The sequence below is a fragment of the Rutilus rutilus genome, assembly GCF_951802725.1.
Source record: "Rutilus rutilus genome assembly, chromosome: 24".
Lineage (NCBI taxonomy): Eukaryota > Metazoa > Chordata > Actinopteri > Cypriniformes > Leuciscidae > Rutilus > Rutilus rutilus.
The window spans coordinates 24,186,683-24,204,597 of NC_140228.1; the positions used below are offsets into that span (position 1 = coordinate 24,186,683).

The 17,915-nt window shown below is 34.9% G+C and overlaps 1 protein-coding gene across 1 annotated transcript in view; it reads left to right on the forward strand.

Moving 5' to 3' along the window:
• Nucleotides 1-17,915, forward strand: part of LOC311283897 (NACHT, LRR and PYD domains-containing protein 3-like) — a 158,269-nt gene that overhangs the window by 80,513 nt on the left and 59,841 nt on the right. Inside the window, exon 11 of the mRNA XM_084398657.1 lies at nucleotides 14,944-15,114. Coding sequence (XP_084254783.1) covers nucleotides 14,944-15,114 — 171 coding nt within the window. The remainder of the gene's footprint in view (nucleotides 1-14,943; nucleotides 15,115-17,915) is intronic.

Sequence of the window (17,915 nt, forward strand, 5' to 3'; positions counted from 1 at the left end):
CTAACCAACAGCAGTTTAATCACGTGCCCCTTTCGTCACAGATAATAGCGAAAGTAAAAGAAAGCGGATGTTTCGCCATTTTAATAAAATAGTCGTTTCCTTCCATGTGTAGCTAGCCTACTCGATGGAACAGATGGAGGAGTTTGTGAATCGGTTGGCTATGTAGATACATTTTGATAAAGGTTACTGTTCGCTTAGCCTACTCGAGGTGACTTCCACAAATATATCTATAATATTTTCTCTGAAAGGAAATGAACGAGGTTCGATTATAAAGATGTTTAACAATGTTTAATTACATTAGTTTTGTGTTTGTTCGTCATTTCCATCCAGAGTCAGTGGAGATCAGACTGTTTCAACTGTTCAGCTTTATCATGGATGACACACAAACATCCAGAGATGAAGATTTTTCTAAAGAATGCAGGTACTATGAATAAACACATTAAATAACCTTTTATATAATAAAAAAATATGTCTCCTGAAGAAAAAACGGTGACATTATTATTATTAATTTTTATTAAATACATTGTTTTAAATGAAATTTCTTGAAAACAATGTCTAAACCCTCCTCAAGTGCTTTTTATTAAAACGACTTGTTTTTTCCTTTCGTTGTTCTGTTATAGTTCAGTTCAGCAGGAGAGATCAGAACCAGCGCCCAGCTGTGTGTCTTTGAGGAGTGACAGGTCTATGGGTCAGCCAATAGATTTTAAGAATGACAATAAACAGACTGATCTCAGGTATAACATTTTTTAAAATACATGATTGGCATTTTTATATTATTTTGTTTTTGTATTCCTCCTCCAAAATAACTATTAAACTAAACTGTAATAAAATTAAACTTAATGAAATTAATCATGTTGTTGGTAGAAAACATTGTTTCTGCTCAGATAATCACTGCCACTATATCATCTGCACATATTGCCAAATAGGCACAAGGTTTTGTTATCAGTTGAAGATCCTCCTTTATGCCTCTTATGATAGAGTCCATCTTTAAAGCATATTTTAAGGAAATGCGATGGTTTTAACTCCTCTAGGACTCTGTTTGTATTCTGTTGATTCTTATGAAAAGAATAGTGAGGCTGTTGATGTGATTTAGTTAAAAAAAATTGTAATTTGTAGATTTTTGTTTATTTCCCTTTTTATATTTTGTTACTTTTATTCTAACCATTGAAATAGCTCTGACAACTGACATGATGTTAAATTATAAGCAATCAATAAACAATGTATTATTTTAATTTAATATGTACAATATATTGTCAAACTTTTTTTATAGTTTTTGTTTTTAGTATTATTACAGTTGTGCCCTTGAGCAGTTGACTTATTAATGTGCATTTACTTATTAACTGTTCATAGAATTATTCAGGTGATGTAAAAAAAAAAAAAAAAAAAAGAATCCACCAATATTGTCACGAACTGCTCCGAGACACAAAGGTTGAGATCCAGTTGCATCTTTATTTGAAGCGTAATCCAGAATCGTAATCAGCACAAGCAGGGGTCAAACACAGGAAGGCAGTCCAAACAAACAAATAATCAAAACAGGCAGGGGTCAGAGGCAAAAGAGTAATCCAGGGAACAGGCAAGAAATCCAAAAACCAAGAGACATGAAACCAGGGAAAACGCTCGGAAATGCAGTGCAACAACATACAAAACTTTGCAGTGAGTGATGGGGTGAATCAGGCTTATATGGGGTGAACTAAGCAAGAATATGAGATACAGGTGAATGTGATAATGAGTGCTGATGAGTCCAGGCAGAGAATGATGGGAGATGTAGTCTGTGAGTGAACATGAAAGTCTGGTGTGGAGTGCCCTCTGGTGGCTCTCAAGGGCACTCCAGCTGGTGACCGTTACATATATCAGTGTCTGATTCTTGATTCTCTTCATGATTTTTAAGGTCAATCCCACTACAAAGATCAGCCGTAACAAAACCCGTCTGTAAGAAGAATGACCAGCCTATGAATCAACTACAGGACTTTAATGAAAGCAGGGATACTGGTGTCAGGTAAAGTGTGGAATTTTTGATTGAGATCAAAATTAAAACACATTAATAATTAACACATTTCATAAATATTATGATATTTTCTTGGTCATGATACAGAGAATAAATAAGACATTTTATTCTATATATGTATCTCTATATTTAACTTATGTAATACATGTACCATGGAATTTTAATTTTGCAGCCATGAAGTCCTCAACACATTTAGATCAAATCTGATGAAGAAGTTTAAGTGTCTGAATGAGGGAACAGCAAAGCAGGGAAACCCAACACTCCTGAATGAGATCTACACAGAGCTCTACATCACAGAGGGTGACAGTGGAGAGATCTGTAATGAACATGAGGTGAGACAGATTGAGACACAATCCAGGAGAGCAGCAACAGAGGACAAACCCATCAAATGCAATGACATCTTTAAACCTTTAGCTGGACAATACAAACCCATCACAACTGTGCTGACAAAGGGAGTCGCTGGGATTGGAAAAACAGTCTCTGTGCAGAAGTTCATCCTAGACTGGGCTGAAGGCAAAGTGAATCAGGACGTCCAGCTCATATTTCCACTACCTTTCAGAGAGATCAATTTGATGAAGGGCAAAACGTCCAGTCTTTCAGATCTTCTTCATGTGTTTTTCCCTGAAACAAAAGAAATGGAAATATCCAGTGACAAATATAAAGTGTTGTTCATCTTTGATGGTCTGGATGAGTGTCGTCTCTCTCTGGATTTTCAGAGTGATGTGAGGTTTTGTGATGTAAGTGAATCAGCCTCAGTGGACGTACTGCTGACGAACCTCATTGCGGGGAATCTGCTTCCCTCTGCTCTGATCTGGATCACCTCTAGACCAGCAGCAGCCGATCTCGTCCCCTCTGAGTGTGTCCATCGAGTGACAGAGGTGCGAGGCTTCAATGAGCCACAGAAGGAGGAATACTTCAGGAAGAGAATCAGTGATCAGAGTCTGGCCAATACAATCATCTCACACCTGAAGTCATCAAGGAGCCTCTACATCATGTGCCTCATCCCAGTGTTCTGCTGGATCTCAGCCACTGTTCTAGAGAAGATGTTGAGTGAAGCAGAGAGTGGAGAGATTCCCAAGACTCTCACTCAAATGTACACACGCTTCCTGATCCTTCAGTCCAACATCAAACATGAGAAGGACTATAAGAAGAACCTGACAGATGAAGACATGATCCTCAAACTGGGAAAAGTGGCTTTTCAGCAGCTTGTGAAAGGCAATGTGATCTTCTATGAGAAAGACCTGAGAGAGTGTGGCATTAATGTGACAGAAGCATCAGTGTACTCAGGATTGTGCACTCAGATCTTCAGAGAGGAGTCAGGCCTGTATCAGGCGAAAGTCTTCTGCTTTGTTCATCTGAGTGTTCAGGAACATCTAGCAGCTTTATATGTGCACCTCTGCTTCACAAACAACAACAGGAATGCATTTGACACAGTCTCTAAATCAGGTTTGTTGTCTATGTTTAAGGACTGGTTTAAACTCAGTTCACCAGAATATGTTTCATTTTCTGAGCTTCATGAGAGAGCCGTGAATCAGGCTCTAGAGAGTAATAATGGTCATCTAGACCTTTTCCTGCGGTTCCTTCTGGGTTTGTCAGTGGAGTCTCATCATATTCTCCTTCAGGGACTAATGACACTGAGAAGAAGAAGGTTTGACAGCAATGAGAAAACAGTTGAGTACATCAAGGAGAAGATCAGGACCATTGACTCTCCAAAGAAATCCATCAATCTGTTCCACTGTCTGAATGAACTGGGTGACCAGTCACTAGTGGAGGAAATACAACAGTATCTAAAATCTGGAACAATAAGTGAAGCCAGACTCTCTTCATCTCAGTGGTCAGCTTTAGTTTTTGTGTTGTTGACATCAGAGAAGAAGCTGGATGATTTTGATATTAATACATTTGTTGGAGAAAACAATAAAGCTGAAAAACTGAAGGTTCTTCAGAAGCTGCTGCCTGTGATTAAAGTTCAGTAAGTATCAGTGAAAACTATCACTTTACTGTTTAAACGAAAGAAAATCAAAAGCTCATAAATCTAAGAAACATACGAACATTTATTGTACATGGCAGCATACTTGTTTTTATTGTTTTTCAGATTTTTTTTATTTGAATTAATCTATTTTATTGATGGGAATAATGAAGGGGAGATGTGATTGGGAAACAATACAAGCTGACTCAAACTTGTGTTAAAGCACCTGACAGCCAATGTCTTCAACATGAGGATTCATTTAAAACAAACAAATTTAATGTTACAAATGATTTAGTACTTAAACTTAATTTAGTACTTAGTAATTAATATGGATTTGATCCACGTTAAAAGTTAATTCTTTATCGTTGCAAATTTGACAATGAAACTTGACTACTTAGATAAGGTTTTCATTAACATTTTAAGTATTACATTTTAAACAGACAAATAAAGCCCAACTCTTACAATAGAGGTAAACAACATCAACTGGATAGAGCCAGAGACTGGACTAAAAAGGCAAAGGTCAAAATCTATAAATATGACTTCATAATATATATAATAAAGCATGTATAATATGACATAATAAAGCACACAATATTTAAAAAAAAGGCTATCATGGTTGAGATATCAGTTGATGGTTGTAAAGTTTATGTCATGGGAATAATTTGTCTTAATTATACGCTATACAAAGAGAGTGATTTATCACTGATCCAGTACTATAAAGTCCTGGCAACAACAGACAAAAAATAAAATATTCATATAGCATGTTTATTGGTTATTCACTTGCAAGGGAGCCCAAGAATTCTAGCCCAAGAATGCGGTCTTACATTTAGAGCAAAGCGTGGAGTTAGTTGGTTTAATTTGATGTTGTTTATGTCGTGTCTGTTCAGAATCTTGTTCTTTTGCACACTGAGAGTTTGTTATCCTGAGTCCATACCATGTCCCATTTGTCTTTTATTCACACTTAACTCTCTCTCCCATTGTAATCTGTGACACCATGACCTCAAGGTTCCTGAGTAATTTTGTGACAGTGCCATCCATGGGTGACCAAGTGCAGTGTTTTCTTTATTCCATCTACAAATTATCTATTTTTTCTCTATTTTCTATTGATTTTTGTTTTCAGTTCATAGTGTTTACCAAGTATGATTTTCATCTCTCTACAGTTTGAGTGATTGTGGAGTCACAGAGAAAGATTGTGCTGCTCTGACTTCAGCTCTGATATCAAACCCCTCACAACTGAGAGAACTGGATCTGAATAATAGAAAACTGCGAGATCCGGGTGTGAAGCTTCTCTCTGTTGTACTGGAGGATCCTGACTGTAAACTGGAGAAACTCTGGTAAGATCATCTACGGTATATCATAGTCAGACATGTTATTGTCTTCTGTAAGACTAAATCAGGGTTCCTCAAATCTGGCACTGGAGGGCCGCTGCCTTACTGAGTTTAGCTCAAACCCTGATAAAACTCTCCTTCCTGTAACTCTGAAGACATGGATTAGCTTAACGACGTATGGATCGGATTCAGAATAATGATCAAAACACAGATGGAGTAGATCAAGTCCAACAACACCCCCAAAGCTTCACAGTCCTATACCTCGTCCTGCGTCGACATTTCATTTAGTAACATTAGCCAGTTTTGATTTTACATATGCGTCTGCTGACATACGTGACCTGTTCTGGCAAAATGAGTCGCAATGAGCAAATGTTCATGACTGAGCTACACCTGTTTGAATTTAATAGTCAAAGTCAATTTTGAGAAAAATCGAGTTAAAGTTTTCTGAAGGTGCACAAGAAAAAGTGAGGGTACACTACAGCTTAAAATATAGAAGTGCTGGTGCGTACCGGCCCACTTCGAGCACTGGAGGCACATCATCACTACACACGGCTTATACAGTAGAGAACTGTTGAGAATACAGTAATATCACTGTGAAAACAACAAAAATAATTTACAGTCTACAAAAACATATCAAACTCAATATAACAATGCACTGGAGAACAGGGGCCCGTTCTTCATACGTGGATTACTGTTATCTGGATTTTACTGTTGATGATTTTACATGATCCAGGAGTGTTAGGTTCTTCGAAGCTAATCCTGGAGTTGCTTTCATAGCAACAGGTCCGTAAGCTCAAACGGGAGCATCTTATTTCATGTAAACTGGATTAGATCGCATGTTTTCAAGCGCAGGTGATACTTAAAGTCTGTTCCAGCCACTGCTACTTTCTTACAAGAGTAGCCGAATGAACCAGGTACAATAATGACTTAAAATAATAATAATTTAAAAACTCATTTGAAAATAATATTACAATGTTGTGTAGTCTATCATAATAGACACAGTTTACTCACTGAGAGTAATAATTACCTAATAATTGTATTGGAGTCTTACATGATGTAGGCCTACAGTTAGTCTGAGCCGTACATTAATTTGCAGATATTATCGGAGTGGTTTGTTGCAGGAGATGCAGTTAACTTATAAAAAAAATGCTGTGCCATTAGAAAAATGTTCTTGCCCCATAAGAAACTTTAATCAATGCTGTCATTTAACAAATCTGCTTTACAGGTAAAATTAAATGAATTGCTAATTATAACATTTAAATGAAAATGTAAAGTACAAATACTAGAAATAGTGAAATAATGGAAATAATTGGGAATCATGTAACAAACAGTACATTTACATTTACATTTATGCATTTGGCAGACGCTTTTATCCAAAGCGACTTACATTGTGTTATCCTATACATTTTTATACATAGGCATGTGCAATCCCCTGGGATCGAACCCACAACCTTGCGTTGTTAACGCAATGCTCTTACCACTGAGCTACAGGAAAGCGTTTAATTGATCTATTATAACTTTTATGTCATTTTGGTTGCTTGGCTGTTTCCTTATAAAGGTCCAGAAATGTTTTCGTCAGGTGTGTGATGTTATTGTTTAATATGATGTCATTACGTTGCTGTCTTGCTGTCTGAAATCATTGAAAAAGTTGGTTTTGTTTGAGCCTTCACAACATCAGTGGATCAATAATTAACAAACAACAAAAGAAGATTATCTTTCCTCTGTGTTTCTCCTATTATTAAACTGCCAATATAAACCTGGAGTTTCACCACGGCTGCGTTCAGCCCCGACAAAACGTTGCACAACGTTTTTTAAACAGAAACGGTGATGCGTTGAACACACTGTTCTGATGACGCAAGAGTTGCAACTATGGCAGCTGAGAAGGCCATTCTTGCTGATGAAGTCGGTATAAATATGTGTTTAATACTACAAAATATGCCCGATGTCACAGTTACTGCACTTGCCGCCCAGAACAAAAGAGAACATCCCAATCGAGTGAAGGGATTAGTGGAAACTGAAATGGAAGCACACATCTTACCTACAGTAATTCAGACTAAAACACATCTATTTAGCCTCACATACTGACTTTATTTGTAGGTCATACTGTTTTAATACCCTGTATTTTCTTTCTCATTTTTAGGAAAAGCACTTAATTTCCATTGTTTATTTCTATACCAAATGTCATACACTTGCAATGAAGCTAAAAATATAAACATCTACATCATTATGTTGATATCCTATATTTTAAAACTTACGACAAACATGTCTTCTAATATCCTCAGTTGTTGCGTATACCGAGCTGCATCGAACACATTTGTAAATGACTTTCCTTGAACCCATTGTGCGAGTTCACTTTAATGCGAGTGCTTTATATACATGTTGCTGCTGATTGGACTGCAGTTCTGACACACCCACCAAACAAGAGAAAACGTATCTCAAACCCCATTGCACACCGGTGCACGCCGTTTCCAGGAAACATGACGTTCAACCCGGAAACCGTAGCAAAACGTTGCGCACCGTTTTGAACTTGAACGTGCCCCAGCACTGCACAGATTAGATGTCTCTCTAATCAAACACAGCTGACTCAACTCATCAGCTCGTTAGTAAAGACTCCAAGATCTCAGGTGTGTTTGTCAGAGAAGAGAGACATCCAAAATGTGCAGTGTTGGGGTTCTCCTGGGTGGTTTCTCAGATCTAAGAACGGACTTGTGTTCTTGTGGAGAAAGAATGAAAGAATGTACGTGCCCGAATGAATAGTTCAATATTATGTATCATTTTGATGCACAGAAGCAGGAAACATAAATCATGTGTCTATCTCGTAACTGTTCCTGGAGATCTACCTATCCTACCTATCTAAAAGGGGCGATGTATCCTGGGACACACAAACATTCAAGAGTCTGTGAGGAGAAGCAGGGATTTCTTTTAATTTCTCAGTTAAAAACAACATGACCTGTAGTGGGAAATCTACTCGCCTTCAGTGATACATTTCACATATTTACAATATTTGAGGGGACTTGTCAAAGAAATTTTATGGATTTCATTTTTCCATTTTCCATAATCTGCCTGTAAATGTTTGTATCTCCCAGGATACGTTGCCCCTTTGGAGTATAAATTAATTGGAAAAAAGAATGCTGGTTTGGCAATGCGTGTTACAGCATTTTAATAACAATTTTAAAACATTTATTATCTCATAACTTAAACTAAACATTCTTTGTAAAATTCGGTCGAACAATAAGTATAATGCCTATTTATGAATATATTAGCCTACTGTATCATATTTAATATGCAAATTTCTAGGGCCTATTATCAATATGACCAAAACTTTGCTGAAAAACATCTTGTACACAATCTACTTCATGCCTTCTGTCCTCTGATTAAAAAAAAAAAAAAAAAGTATAAACTATCAAGTTAAGTAATTTTGCTCAGAAATGAGGGCTTTAATTATCTTTATTAAGTAATGTAAGAAACATTTACTAGACTGAAGCAACTGGGGTTTATTGATTATTAATACATAATTTTTTTATGTTAAAAAGTGCATATATGAACTATAAAAGCGTGTGTGTGTGTGTGTGTGTGTGTGTGTAATATGATACTCAACAAAAAACACATGCAAACTTGTATATCCATACATGTGTGTTTTTTGTTGTTGTTGAGTATCATATTTATGCATCGGTTTATGGCTCAAATGCAATTCAATGCAAATCAATGATAATTAAGAAATGAAAAATGTTCCTCAAAAGCCTATTGTGTCATATTTGACATTTATATTAACATGAAAAAATGTCAAAAGAATTAAATTTTTAACATTAACAAATGGTGTATGAATAATCAATAAACCCTAGTTGCTTCAGTCCAGTAAATGTTTCTTACATTACTTTATAAAGATAATTAAAGCCCTCATTTCTGAGCAAAATTACTTAACTTGATTAAAAAATATATATATATTTTTTTAAAGTATAAACTATCAATCAGAGGACAAAAGGCATGAAGAAGATCGTGTGCAAGAGGTTTTTCAGCAAAGTTTTGGTCATATTGATAATTTATAGGCTCTAGAAATTAGCTTTAGCTTGCTCATTACACTTTACATAAGAGGCTAACTTACACATGTTGGCCAAATGCTAGCATGAAATTAGATAAGATGTATACATTATGAATCTTTTTTTTTTTTTGATAAAGTACTGTATATACAATAGTCCTCATTATGTGTTTTTATGTGACTGTTTTCTGTGAGACAGAAGGCCCAAATGAAGAGGAAGGGATACAGAGACAGATATTTATTCATTTATTTACAAAAAAAATCAGAGCGAGATGCAGATGAAGCAGGAGAACAGGAGCAAAGAGCAGAGGCAGGACATTATTATGCAGTGGAGGTACAGAAATGCACAGTGGAGGGAGAGAATGATATACTGGAAGGAGAAAGTAAATGATGAAGAAGAAGAGTAAAACAGAGAGGCAGAAGGTAGCATTGGGAAGACAGAAACACTCGCTACATATCCAGTAAAACCTCATGGTATGTTCACTGTCAGCAACAGTGTTGTCATAATTCTCAATTTAGGTTAGACCATATTGGTTTCACTTTATTTTAATGGTCCCTTGAACACATTCTGTTGACTATAAGTACAGTTGCACATGTCTACTAACTCCCATTGGAGTGTTAATAGATGTATTAGTAGACTGGTAGGGTTAGGGTTAGAATAAGTTGGCATGTAGTTGGAAAGTTACTTATAGTCAGTAGGTAACCTACCATACTCTTGTGTGCTTTCATCTTCATGATGAGTCTGTCACAGAGAAGAGGTGTAGTTGTGTTTGAGCTCATTTAGAACGGTTGGATTTATGAAGAACATGTTGAAAGCTTTTTGAATGTCTATTATTTTTTTATGACTGATGAATCTCCAATTGAAATTTAGACATATTTATAGTCTGTGTAGAATTGTGGCTTGTACGTGTTGATCTGAACTGAGAGAGTGAAGAGTGTGTCATTGTTCTCTACAGGTTGTGGGATTGTGGAGTCACAGATGAAGGTTGTTCTGCTCTGGCTTCAGCTCTGAGATCAAACCCCTCACACCTGAGACAACTGAGTCTGACTGAGAATAAACTAGGAGATTCAGTTCATCTGCTCTCTGCTGTACTGGAGGATCCTCACTGTAAACTGAAGACACTGTGGTAAGATGAACTCTCTGATAGTCACACGTCTTTGTCCTCAGTAAGAATTTTAGGACTAAAATTAGCTTGTAAAATGTTCAGTAAACACTAAATCTCAGCACAGAAATCACAGGTGTACACAAATGTCTAATCTCATGGTCTGGTATTAGTGGTCATTTTTACATTCTTTTTAAAATATATCCTTTAAATTTAGTCAGTATTTCATTATATTCATTATGTTGAATAATTTTAGTCTGTTTCACTCTGACTACAATGACAACTCTTTTCCCCTCGTTTACTCAACAGTGTTTTCCCTAATGATGTTTCTGTGCAATAATAGTGGTTCCCAACCCTGATCCTATAGTTCCCCCGGCACTGCACAGTCCTTAATCGTTTCTGCTTTGAACGGCTCTTTCCGTGGCTACAAAAATACACTTCTTCAAAGTAGCTTTTCAAACACTACTAATGTACTAATATGAAAGATAATAAGCAAAAGAAATGTAATAACTTCATGCTGATCTTCATTATCTTATATGCAGGGAAAACACCTGAACTTCTGCGGAGCAGTAATGAATAAAGTCACATGGTCAGCGCCGCGCTGGTGAGATTAGTTTGCGCTGTCCATTCGGTTTCGCTAGCAAACACGTCCTCCCTGCGATGTCGAGTCGGTCGCACAGCTCGGTCCATTGAGCCGCACCGATGACGTCAGCACGGCACGAGCTCTGTAACACCGCTCCGTTTCGTCTCACTGTTGGTGTGTTTGGCTTCCCATACAACTCATTACAACTAACCGACATTGCTTAAGAGTTTGTGAGACGCGCCAAATTAAACAGAAGTGCGGACACACAACTTCCTTTTCAAGGGAAATTAGCCATCATCAACTACCGAAATCTTTTCTTATTTCAGTAATGCGTATGAATGAGTTTCATCAAGGTTGATCAATGTTTTTCGTTTCACTAGTGTTGAGGCTTTTCAATAATTGTTGCCTATGCGGCCCTTCATACTGGAGATCTCATATTTGTCTCCTCTAAAGTTTCAGACAAGAATGAACATTGATCTAGATAATTTGTACAGTATGGTGTTCTGGCAGAATAGTTTTGTAGAATTAGTGTAGAAATATGTGAAATGCTTATAAATCATTAAATGTTTAAGTTTTATAGACCCCATTATTACACATTTTTCAAGTGTCCAGACATATATTGTTATCCATTTAATATGAAGAGACTATTTTATTAGTCTTTTTCATTATAATATATAATAACATTTCTAAAGACACGTATTTACTGTTGTGGTAATAAACACTTATGTGTTAAACTGCAAGCATGAAGTTATAAGGCAACGCAAATAATAGAAATAAATGATAAACATGAAAATGGTCTTGATATAAAAGCTTCAGGTCAGGGGCATTCAGTCCGTATACTGTACGCTGTGAATGATAGCAGACCCAAGCCATTTAAGAGAATGAGTTTGTGGACTCGCAAATTAATATTAACACTATAAATATGACTATAAATTTCCTTGTCGTTTGAGGTGTAAAATAAAGCTTACATAAGAAAATTATGGTAATACTGTACATGCGTAACTGTCCATTATTTATTTGCCAATCAACTCATTTTTTTCAAATAAGTACCAGTTATAAATTAAATTAATATATATATTTTTAATTAATACATTATTAGCTAACTGTGTGATTTGTATATGTACATTTCTGAAATGCATAACTTGGACAGTCACCTCTGATAACAGATCACTGTAAATTGTAATGTAGATGTGCATTTTCTGTAAAGCTGCTTTGAAACAATATGTATTGTGAAAAGCGCTACACAAATAAATGTGAAATTAATGGAAAAGTTATGGAGGGTTTTGGGTAATTGCATCCGCAACGTTGGCGCCTACGTTCTGTTATTATGCATCATCATCATTGTTCCGAGTTCTATGGAAGCATATGAGTAGCAATATTCAATTAGAAATGTAATATGTAAAATGGAAATGCATTTCTGTATTTAAACTTATGTTTTCCATTACATTTGTGCAACGTTTGGTGCAAAATTAAAATTCAATTATATAATTTACATTTGCCATTTCATACACTAGTTTTAAATTGAATATATATTTTAACATATTTTAAGTTTGCAGTGGCTTCATAAATTAATTAAAAACATAAAAAACCAAAGTACACCTGATGCACATTTCTTTGTTCTTCATTTTCTAGAACTGTCACTTGCCTATATATATACAGTGGTCAAAATTGATGGCACCCCTGATAAATATGATCAAAAATGGCTGTAAAAAATAAATCTGCATTGTTTATCCTTTTGATCTTTCATTCAAAAAATTCACAAAAATCTAACCTTTCATTTGGAGAAAAACATTTATTTCATAATGTGATTTACCCCCAATTTCAATTATTTTACTTCAATGAAAGGTTAGATTTTTGCGAATTTTTTTAAGGAAAGATCAAAAGGATAAACAATGCAGATTTATTTTTTACAGCCATTTTTTATCATATTTATCAGGGGTGCCATCAATTTTGACCACCACTGTATTTAGAACAATAATATCTTAGTAAAAACCTAAAGTAATATTGACAAACTATATATCATTTGAAAGCTTACAATCTCTAGTTTTCATATTTGGTGGCTGTTTTTTAAAAATAAATTGCAGAGGAGCAGTAATTTATCAATTTGCAACAAGAATATTTCATATTCATTAGGCGTGTTTAGGCCTTTATTTTGAAATAGAAATAAACATGAAAAATCATGAAAGATTGGTAGAAACCTCAGTTTGTTTTTATGCCAAGAGTTCAAAAGATAACACCAATTCAATTTTATGAGAAAAAAAGGTCTGAAAATTTTTTTAATATAAAGAAAAATATTATGGATTATCGATTTGTGATGCGGCTGCGAGCTATAACGCACATGTGCTCTTTTTATGTTTATTAGAGGTTGAAATCAAATCAAATACTGCCAAACCACCCATACTATTTCTGAATAGGATGTATACTTCATAAATTGTATGAAATTATGGATGTACATGGTTCAGATCACTCAAAACATATATGAAAATGGAGGCGCCCTTATATGGTCAGTAAGGAAGCTTGGCTGTCCATCTAGTGAAAGAGTTTGGTACTGCGCCCAAATAAAATCTTACTGAAAGCAAATTTTTTGAGATATCAACCTAAAATTTGGAACACAACTTGTTTAGATTTTTGGCTTTAATTTTCTTGCAGTTTTAGAGTAAAATATATTTTTTAATATATATATATATATATTATATAAAATATTAATAATTATATTTTTACATTGTACATTTTCATAAACTCAAACTTATATAACTTTTTTTTCTGTTTCACTTTCATAATTTACTTCTACAATAATCTGGCAAATGTCTTCTTTAAAACAAGACCAACCAAATGTCTATATTCCAAAGCATTCTTGAATTACAGCCATTTTATTTTATAATTTAAAATTATATAATTGAATTTATTTTCATTTTGCACCAAATGTTGCACAAATGTAATAGAAAATGTAAATTTAAATACAGAAATGCATTGCCATTTTACATATTGCATTGTGCATATTACATTTCAAATTGAATAATGTTACCCATAAGCTTCCAGGATTTCATGTGAAAGGAAAGCTGACTGTGAATAGAGCTACAGGGATGACATCAAAACCTGGAAGACTAATTCGCCACTGGTTGCCTCCAATTTATGGAAGCTTGTTTCCGCCACGAAATAAAACAGTTTAAAAGACAATTGTGACTTTTTATCTCACAAGAATTGCAAGGTATAAACTCGCAATTCTGACTTTTTCTTTTCAATTGTTATTTATGTCACGCAATTGTGAGTTTGGCCCTGTCACAAACGGCACCCTAAACACTCGCGGTCTTCCTCTGAGTCCGCACTTTCATAACGTAACGCCGCTTTGACTGTCGGGAACAAGTCTGCTGCGGAGCTCGCTTCAGTGCGCATTTAGGGCGCATATCGACCACAGAGGGGCGCTCGTGAGTACCCTTCTGAAACCTAACATTACTAAATGGGACACCACACGGTCTCATGGACTTAACAGGCACGCAGAAGCCATTGTAAGTCTACAAGACTGAAAGTGAAGTGTGCCATTTAGGACAGGGCCTTTATATCTCGGTGAGTGGATTCTGACTAAATGAATGTGTGACTGCGTAAATGAAAACATGACTGTGATTGGCTACATTTCTCACCGCTGTAAAAACATTTGACGTTCTCCAGAGCTCAAACACAAAAACACACTTGAGAGTTTGCCAGTATGATATTATTACAGGATCAACTGAGGGTGATCTTGCATTCGTTTGAGAGTTCTTATATTTAAATTTAACTCTGTGATGTTTTTTACCCATGTTTTAATTTAACAAAAAATTAATGCTTGAAATAATTGACGGCCCCCTGCAGTACGGCTGCGGACCCTTGTGTTAAACTGATCTGATCTGAACTGAGAGAGTGAAGAGTGTGTCATTGTTCTCTACAGGTTGAGTTGTTGTGGAGTCACAGATGAAGGTTGTTCTGCTCTGGCTTCAGCTCTGAGATCAAACCCCTCACACCTGAGAGAACTGAATCTGTCTGAGAATAAACTAGGAGATTCAGTTCATCTGCTCTCTGCTGTACTGGAGGATCCTCACTGTAAACTGGAGACACTGTGGTAAGATGAACTCTCTGATAAACACATATTTTGTCCTTGGTAAATATATTCTTCATTAGTTAGCCTATGTAATAGTTTTTAACTTTTTTACTCAATGATCACCAACTTTGCTCGTTAAACCCTAGCTTGTTTTTTTATGTGTGAATCATAGACACTCAGTTAAACGATAAATTACAAGTGATACTTACTTCAGTCCAAATGCACATTAAATAAATATTCAGTTAAATCAGTGAACATCACAGGTGAGCCGATGCTTGATTAAACATGCTAATCCTAAAACATAAATGTCCTCCCCAGCATATATATATATTACATATTTGTATATAAATTACTCCACATCACAAACAAGGCAAAACATTACACAAATACACAAAGTATAAATGTTAAATTAAAACAACAGGGTTTTTGAACAGCCATAGACTTCCATAGGAATCGAGGAATGCGGAAGTAAAGTTTTGTATTGCAGTGAATATCATTACAATAAGGCAAAACAAAACTATAATAAATGAACAGAGCACAATATAAAAAAGAAATAGAAAAAATAATGTCAGGGACAAAAAGGTTTCTAATAATTTACATTTCTTTAATAAATTGATTCATCTTCCACTTTTCAATGTTGACATTCTCTGATCCTCTTCGGTCAAAAATTACGATTTTTTTTTTCTTCATCTGAATGGGATGACACTTGGTGACGTTTGATGTATTAGCTATGTGAACACACACAAAAATCATGGACATGATTTGGATATGTTTAAGGGTTGTAACAAAAGTGTCACACTTGGCTCCTTCGCAGTCAAAAATGACCGACAGGAAATGAAAGGAAATACGAAAAAATACGAAAACTCAGAGAAACTTTTGGTGGTACAAACTACAAATCAGCCACTGTGCAGAAAAAAAGTGCACAGCAATGAAAAAGTGACACTCTAAAACATCAAGAGTGCAAATAAGACACCCACACACACACACACACACACACACACACACACAGAAATGAACTGGTAAGACTGCAACCGCAAATTTTGAGAATATGCTAAATAAAATCAATAAATGAAAAAAATACAAAAGAGACTCTCTCTCGCTCAAATACACACACACACACACACACACACACACACACACACACACACACACACACACATACACACACACACACACACACACACACACACACACACACACACACACACACACAATGATTGTGTTTGCTCTTCTTTTAGCCTAATAGGTGTTCCTGATATCTGTTGCATATGCAACAATACATAAAATAATTAGTTTGTATGTACATAGTTAAAATAATATTTATTATTATTATTAAATTTGTATTCCTGTTTTTTAACCTACAGTTTGATAATGATTGTTTGCTGTTATGTTATTTTATGTTTTTGCTTAGATCATAATTGTTGTTCCCTTCTGAAGTTTTATTACCATTTATAGAATTAAACTGAATAAAATACCAATTAATTGCAAAATGTCTGTATAAACTGTTTTGAATTATCACTATCCATCCCTTATTTTGTTAAATTTTTTAATTATCAAATACTGATTAACAAAAATGCTTGCATTGTGTTCCTTTTCTAACCAAATGTTATTGTTTGACTGTAATCATAATGCAAAACCTGATACTTATCTAACAGAAATATCTAAACCTTGACAAAAAGTAGTCTTTTAGAATGTCTAAATGTATATCTAAATAAAAAATAATAATAATTAAAAAATAATAATAAAATGGAGAAATCATGTCTAAAAATAACAATACGAATCAAAAAGCCTCTCTATGTATTTATATAGGGAGCTACAGTACAGCCTACAGGCGGTTACACGACATTACACACGTTTTTATTTTTAACGGCACTGGATGACGCTTTTCTCACTTCAAAAAATGGATTTTAAAGACCTGCACTCTATTTCAATGTGAAATGTTGCATTTATATAAAAAAAAAAAAAATATATATATATATATATATATCTCAAGTATATCAATATATATTCTATATTCCATATATATATCAAGTATTCTAATGGAAAAAATGCTCATAAAAAATTAATAATTATTGCATAGAAACCTTTCAAAATTCTAAATAATAATCAAAAAATATTATTGAACAAAAATATATTACATTGGTTTTCCTGAAAAAAAAAAAAAAAAAATAAGTTACATTTTAAGGCTTCGGTCACTTTTGACCACGAAGGAGCCAAGTGTGACCCCTAAACGAAGAGGACCAGAGGGATTTACAGTAAATCCAAAATTCTTTTTAAAATACAGAAACTTTTTTGATTGTGTTTCTGATTAGAAAATAATCATAAATATTGATTATGAATTAATTTAGATCTTTGATTATTCTGGGCATCTCATAATTTTAAATATTCGTTCATTACGGACCTAGTGTCACGTTGAGACGTCACGTCGCGAATGTGCGCTCACGATCACAAACTAGCCAGTCCTGAAATAGTCAGAGGGTGCAGTGCAATTATTTTACCCTATGCAGCCGCTCACTGCAGACCCATAGGTGTAATTTATTATAATATTTGCAGCGTACAACATGCTAAGTCAGAGAATAGTCAGAAATCAGAAGGTCTTCCTAAGATGTGCCCCATGCTCCATTCAAAGTGCCTTCAGTTTGATCTATCCTGGACAAAGATTTGCGGAAACACCAGACTACACTTTTAATCTACTAAAATGAATGATTTCTGAAACTTCAGAATAAATCAAGATGTAACATTTATTTGTCAGGTATAAATGTATCATGCCAATTACACAAGTAAATGATTAAAATCCAATTCAGAAAAATACATGACATCAT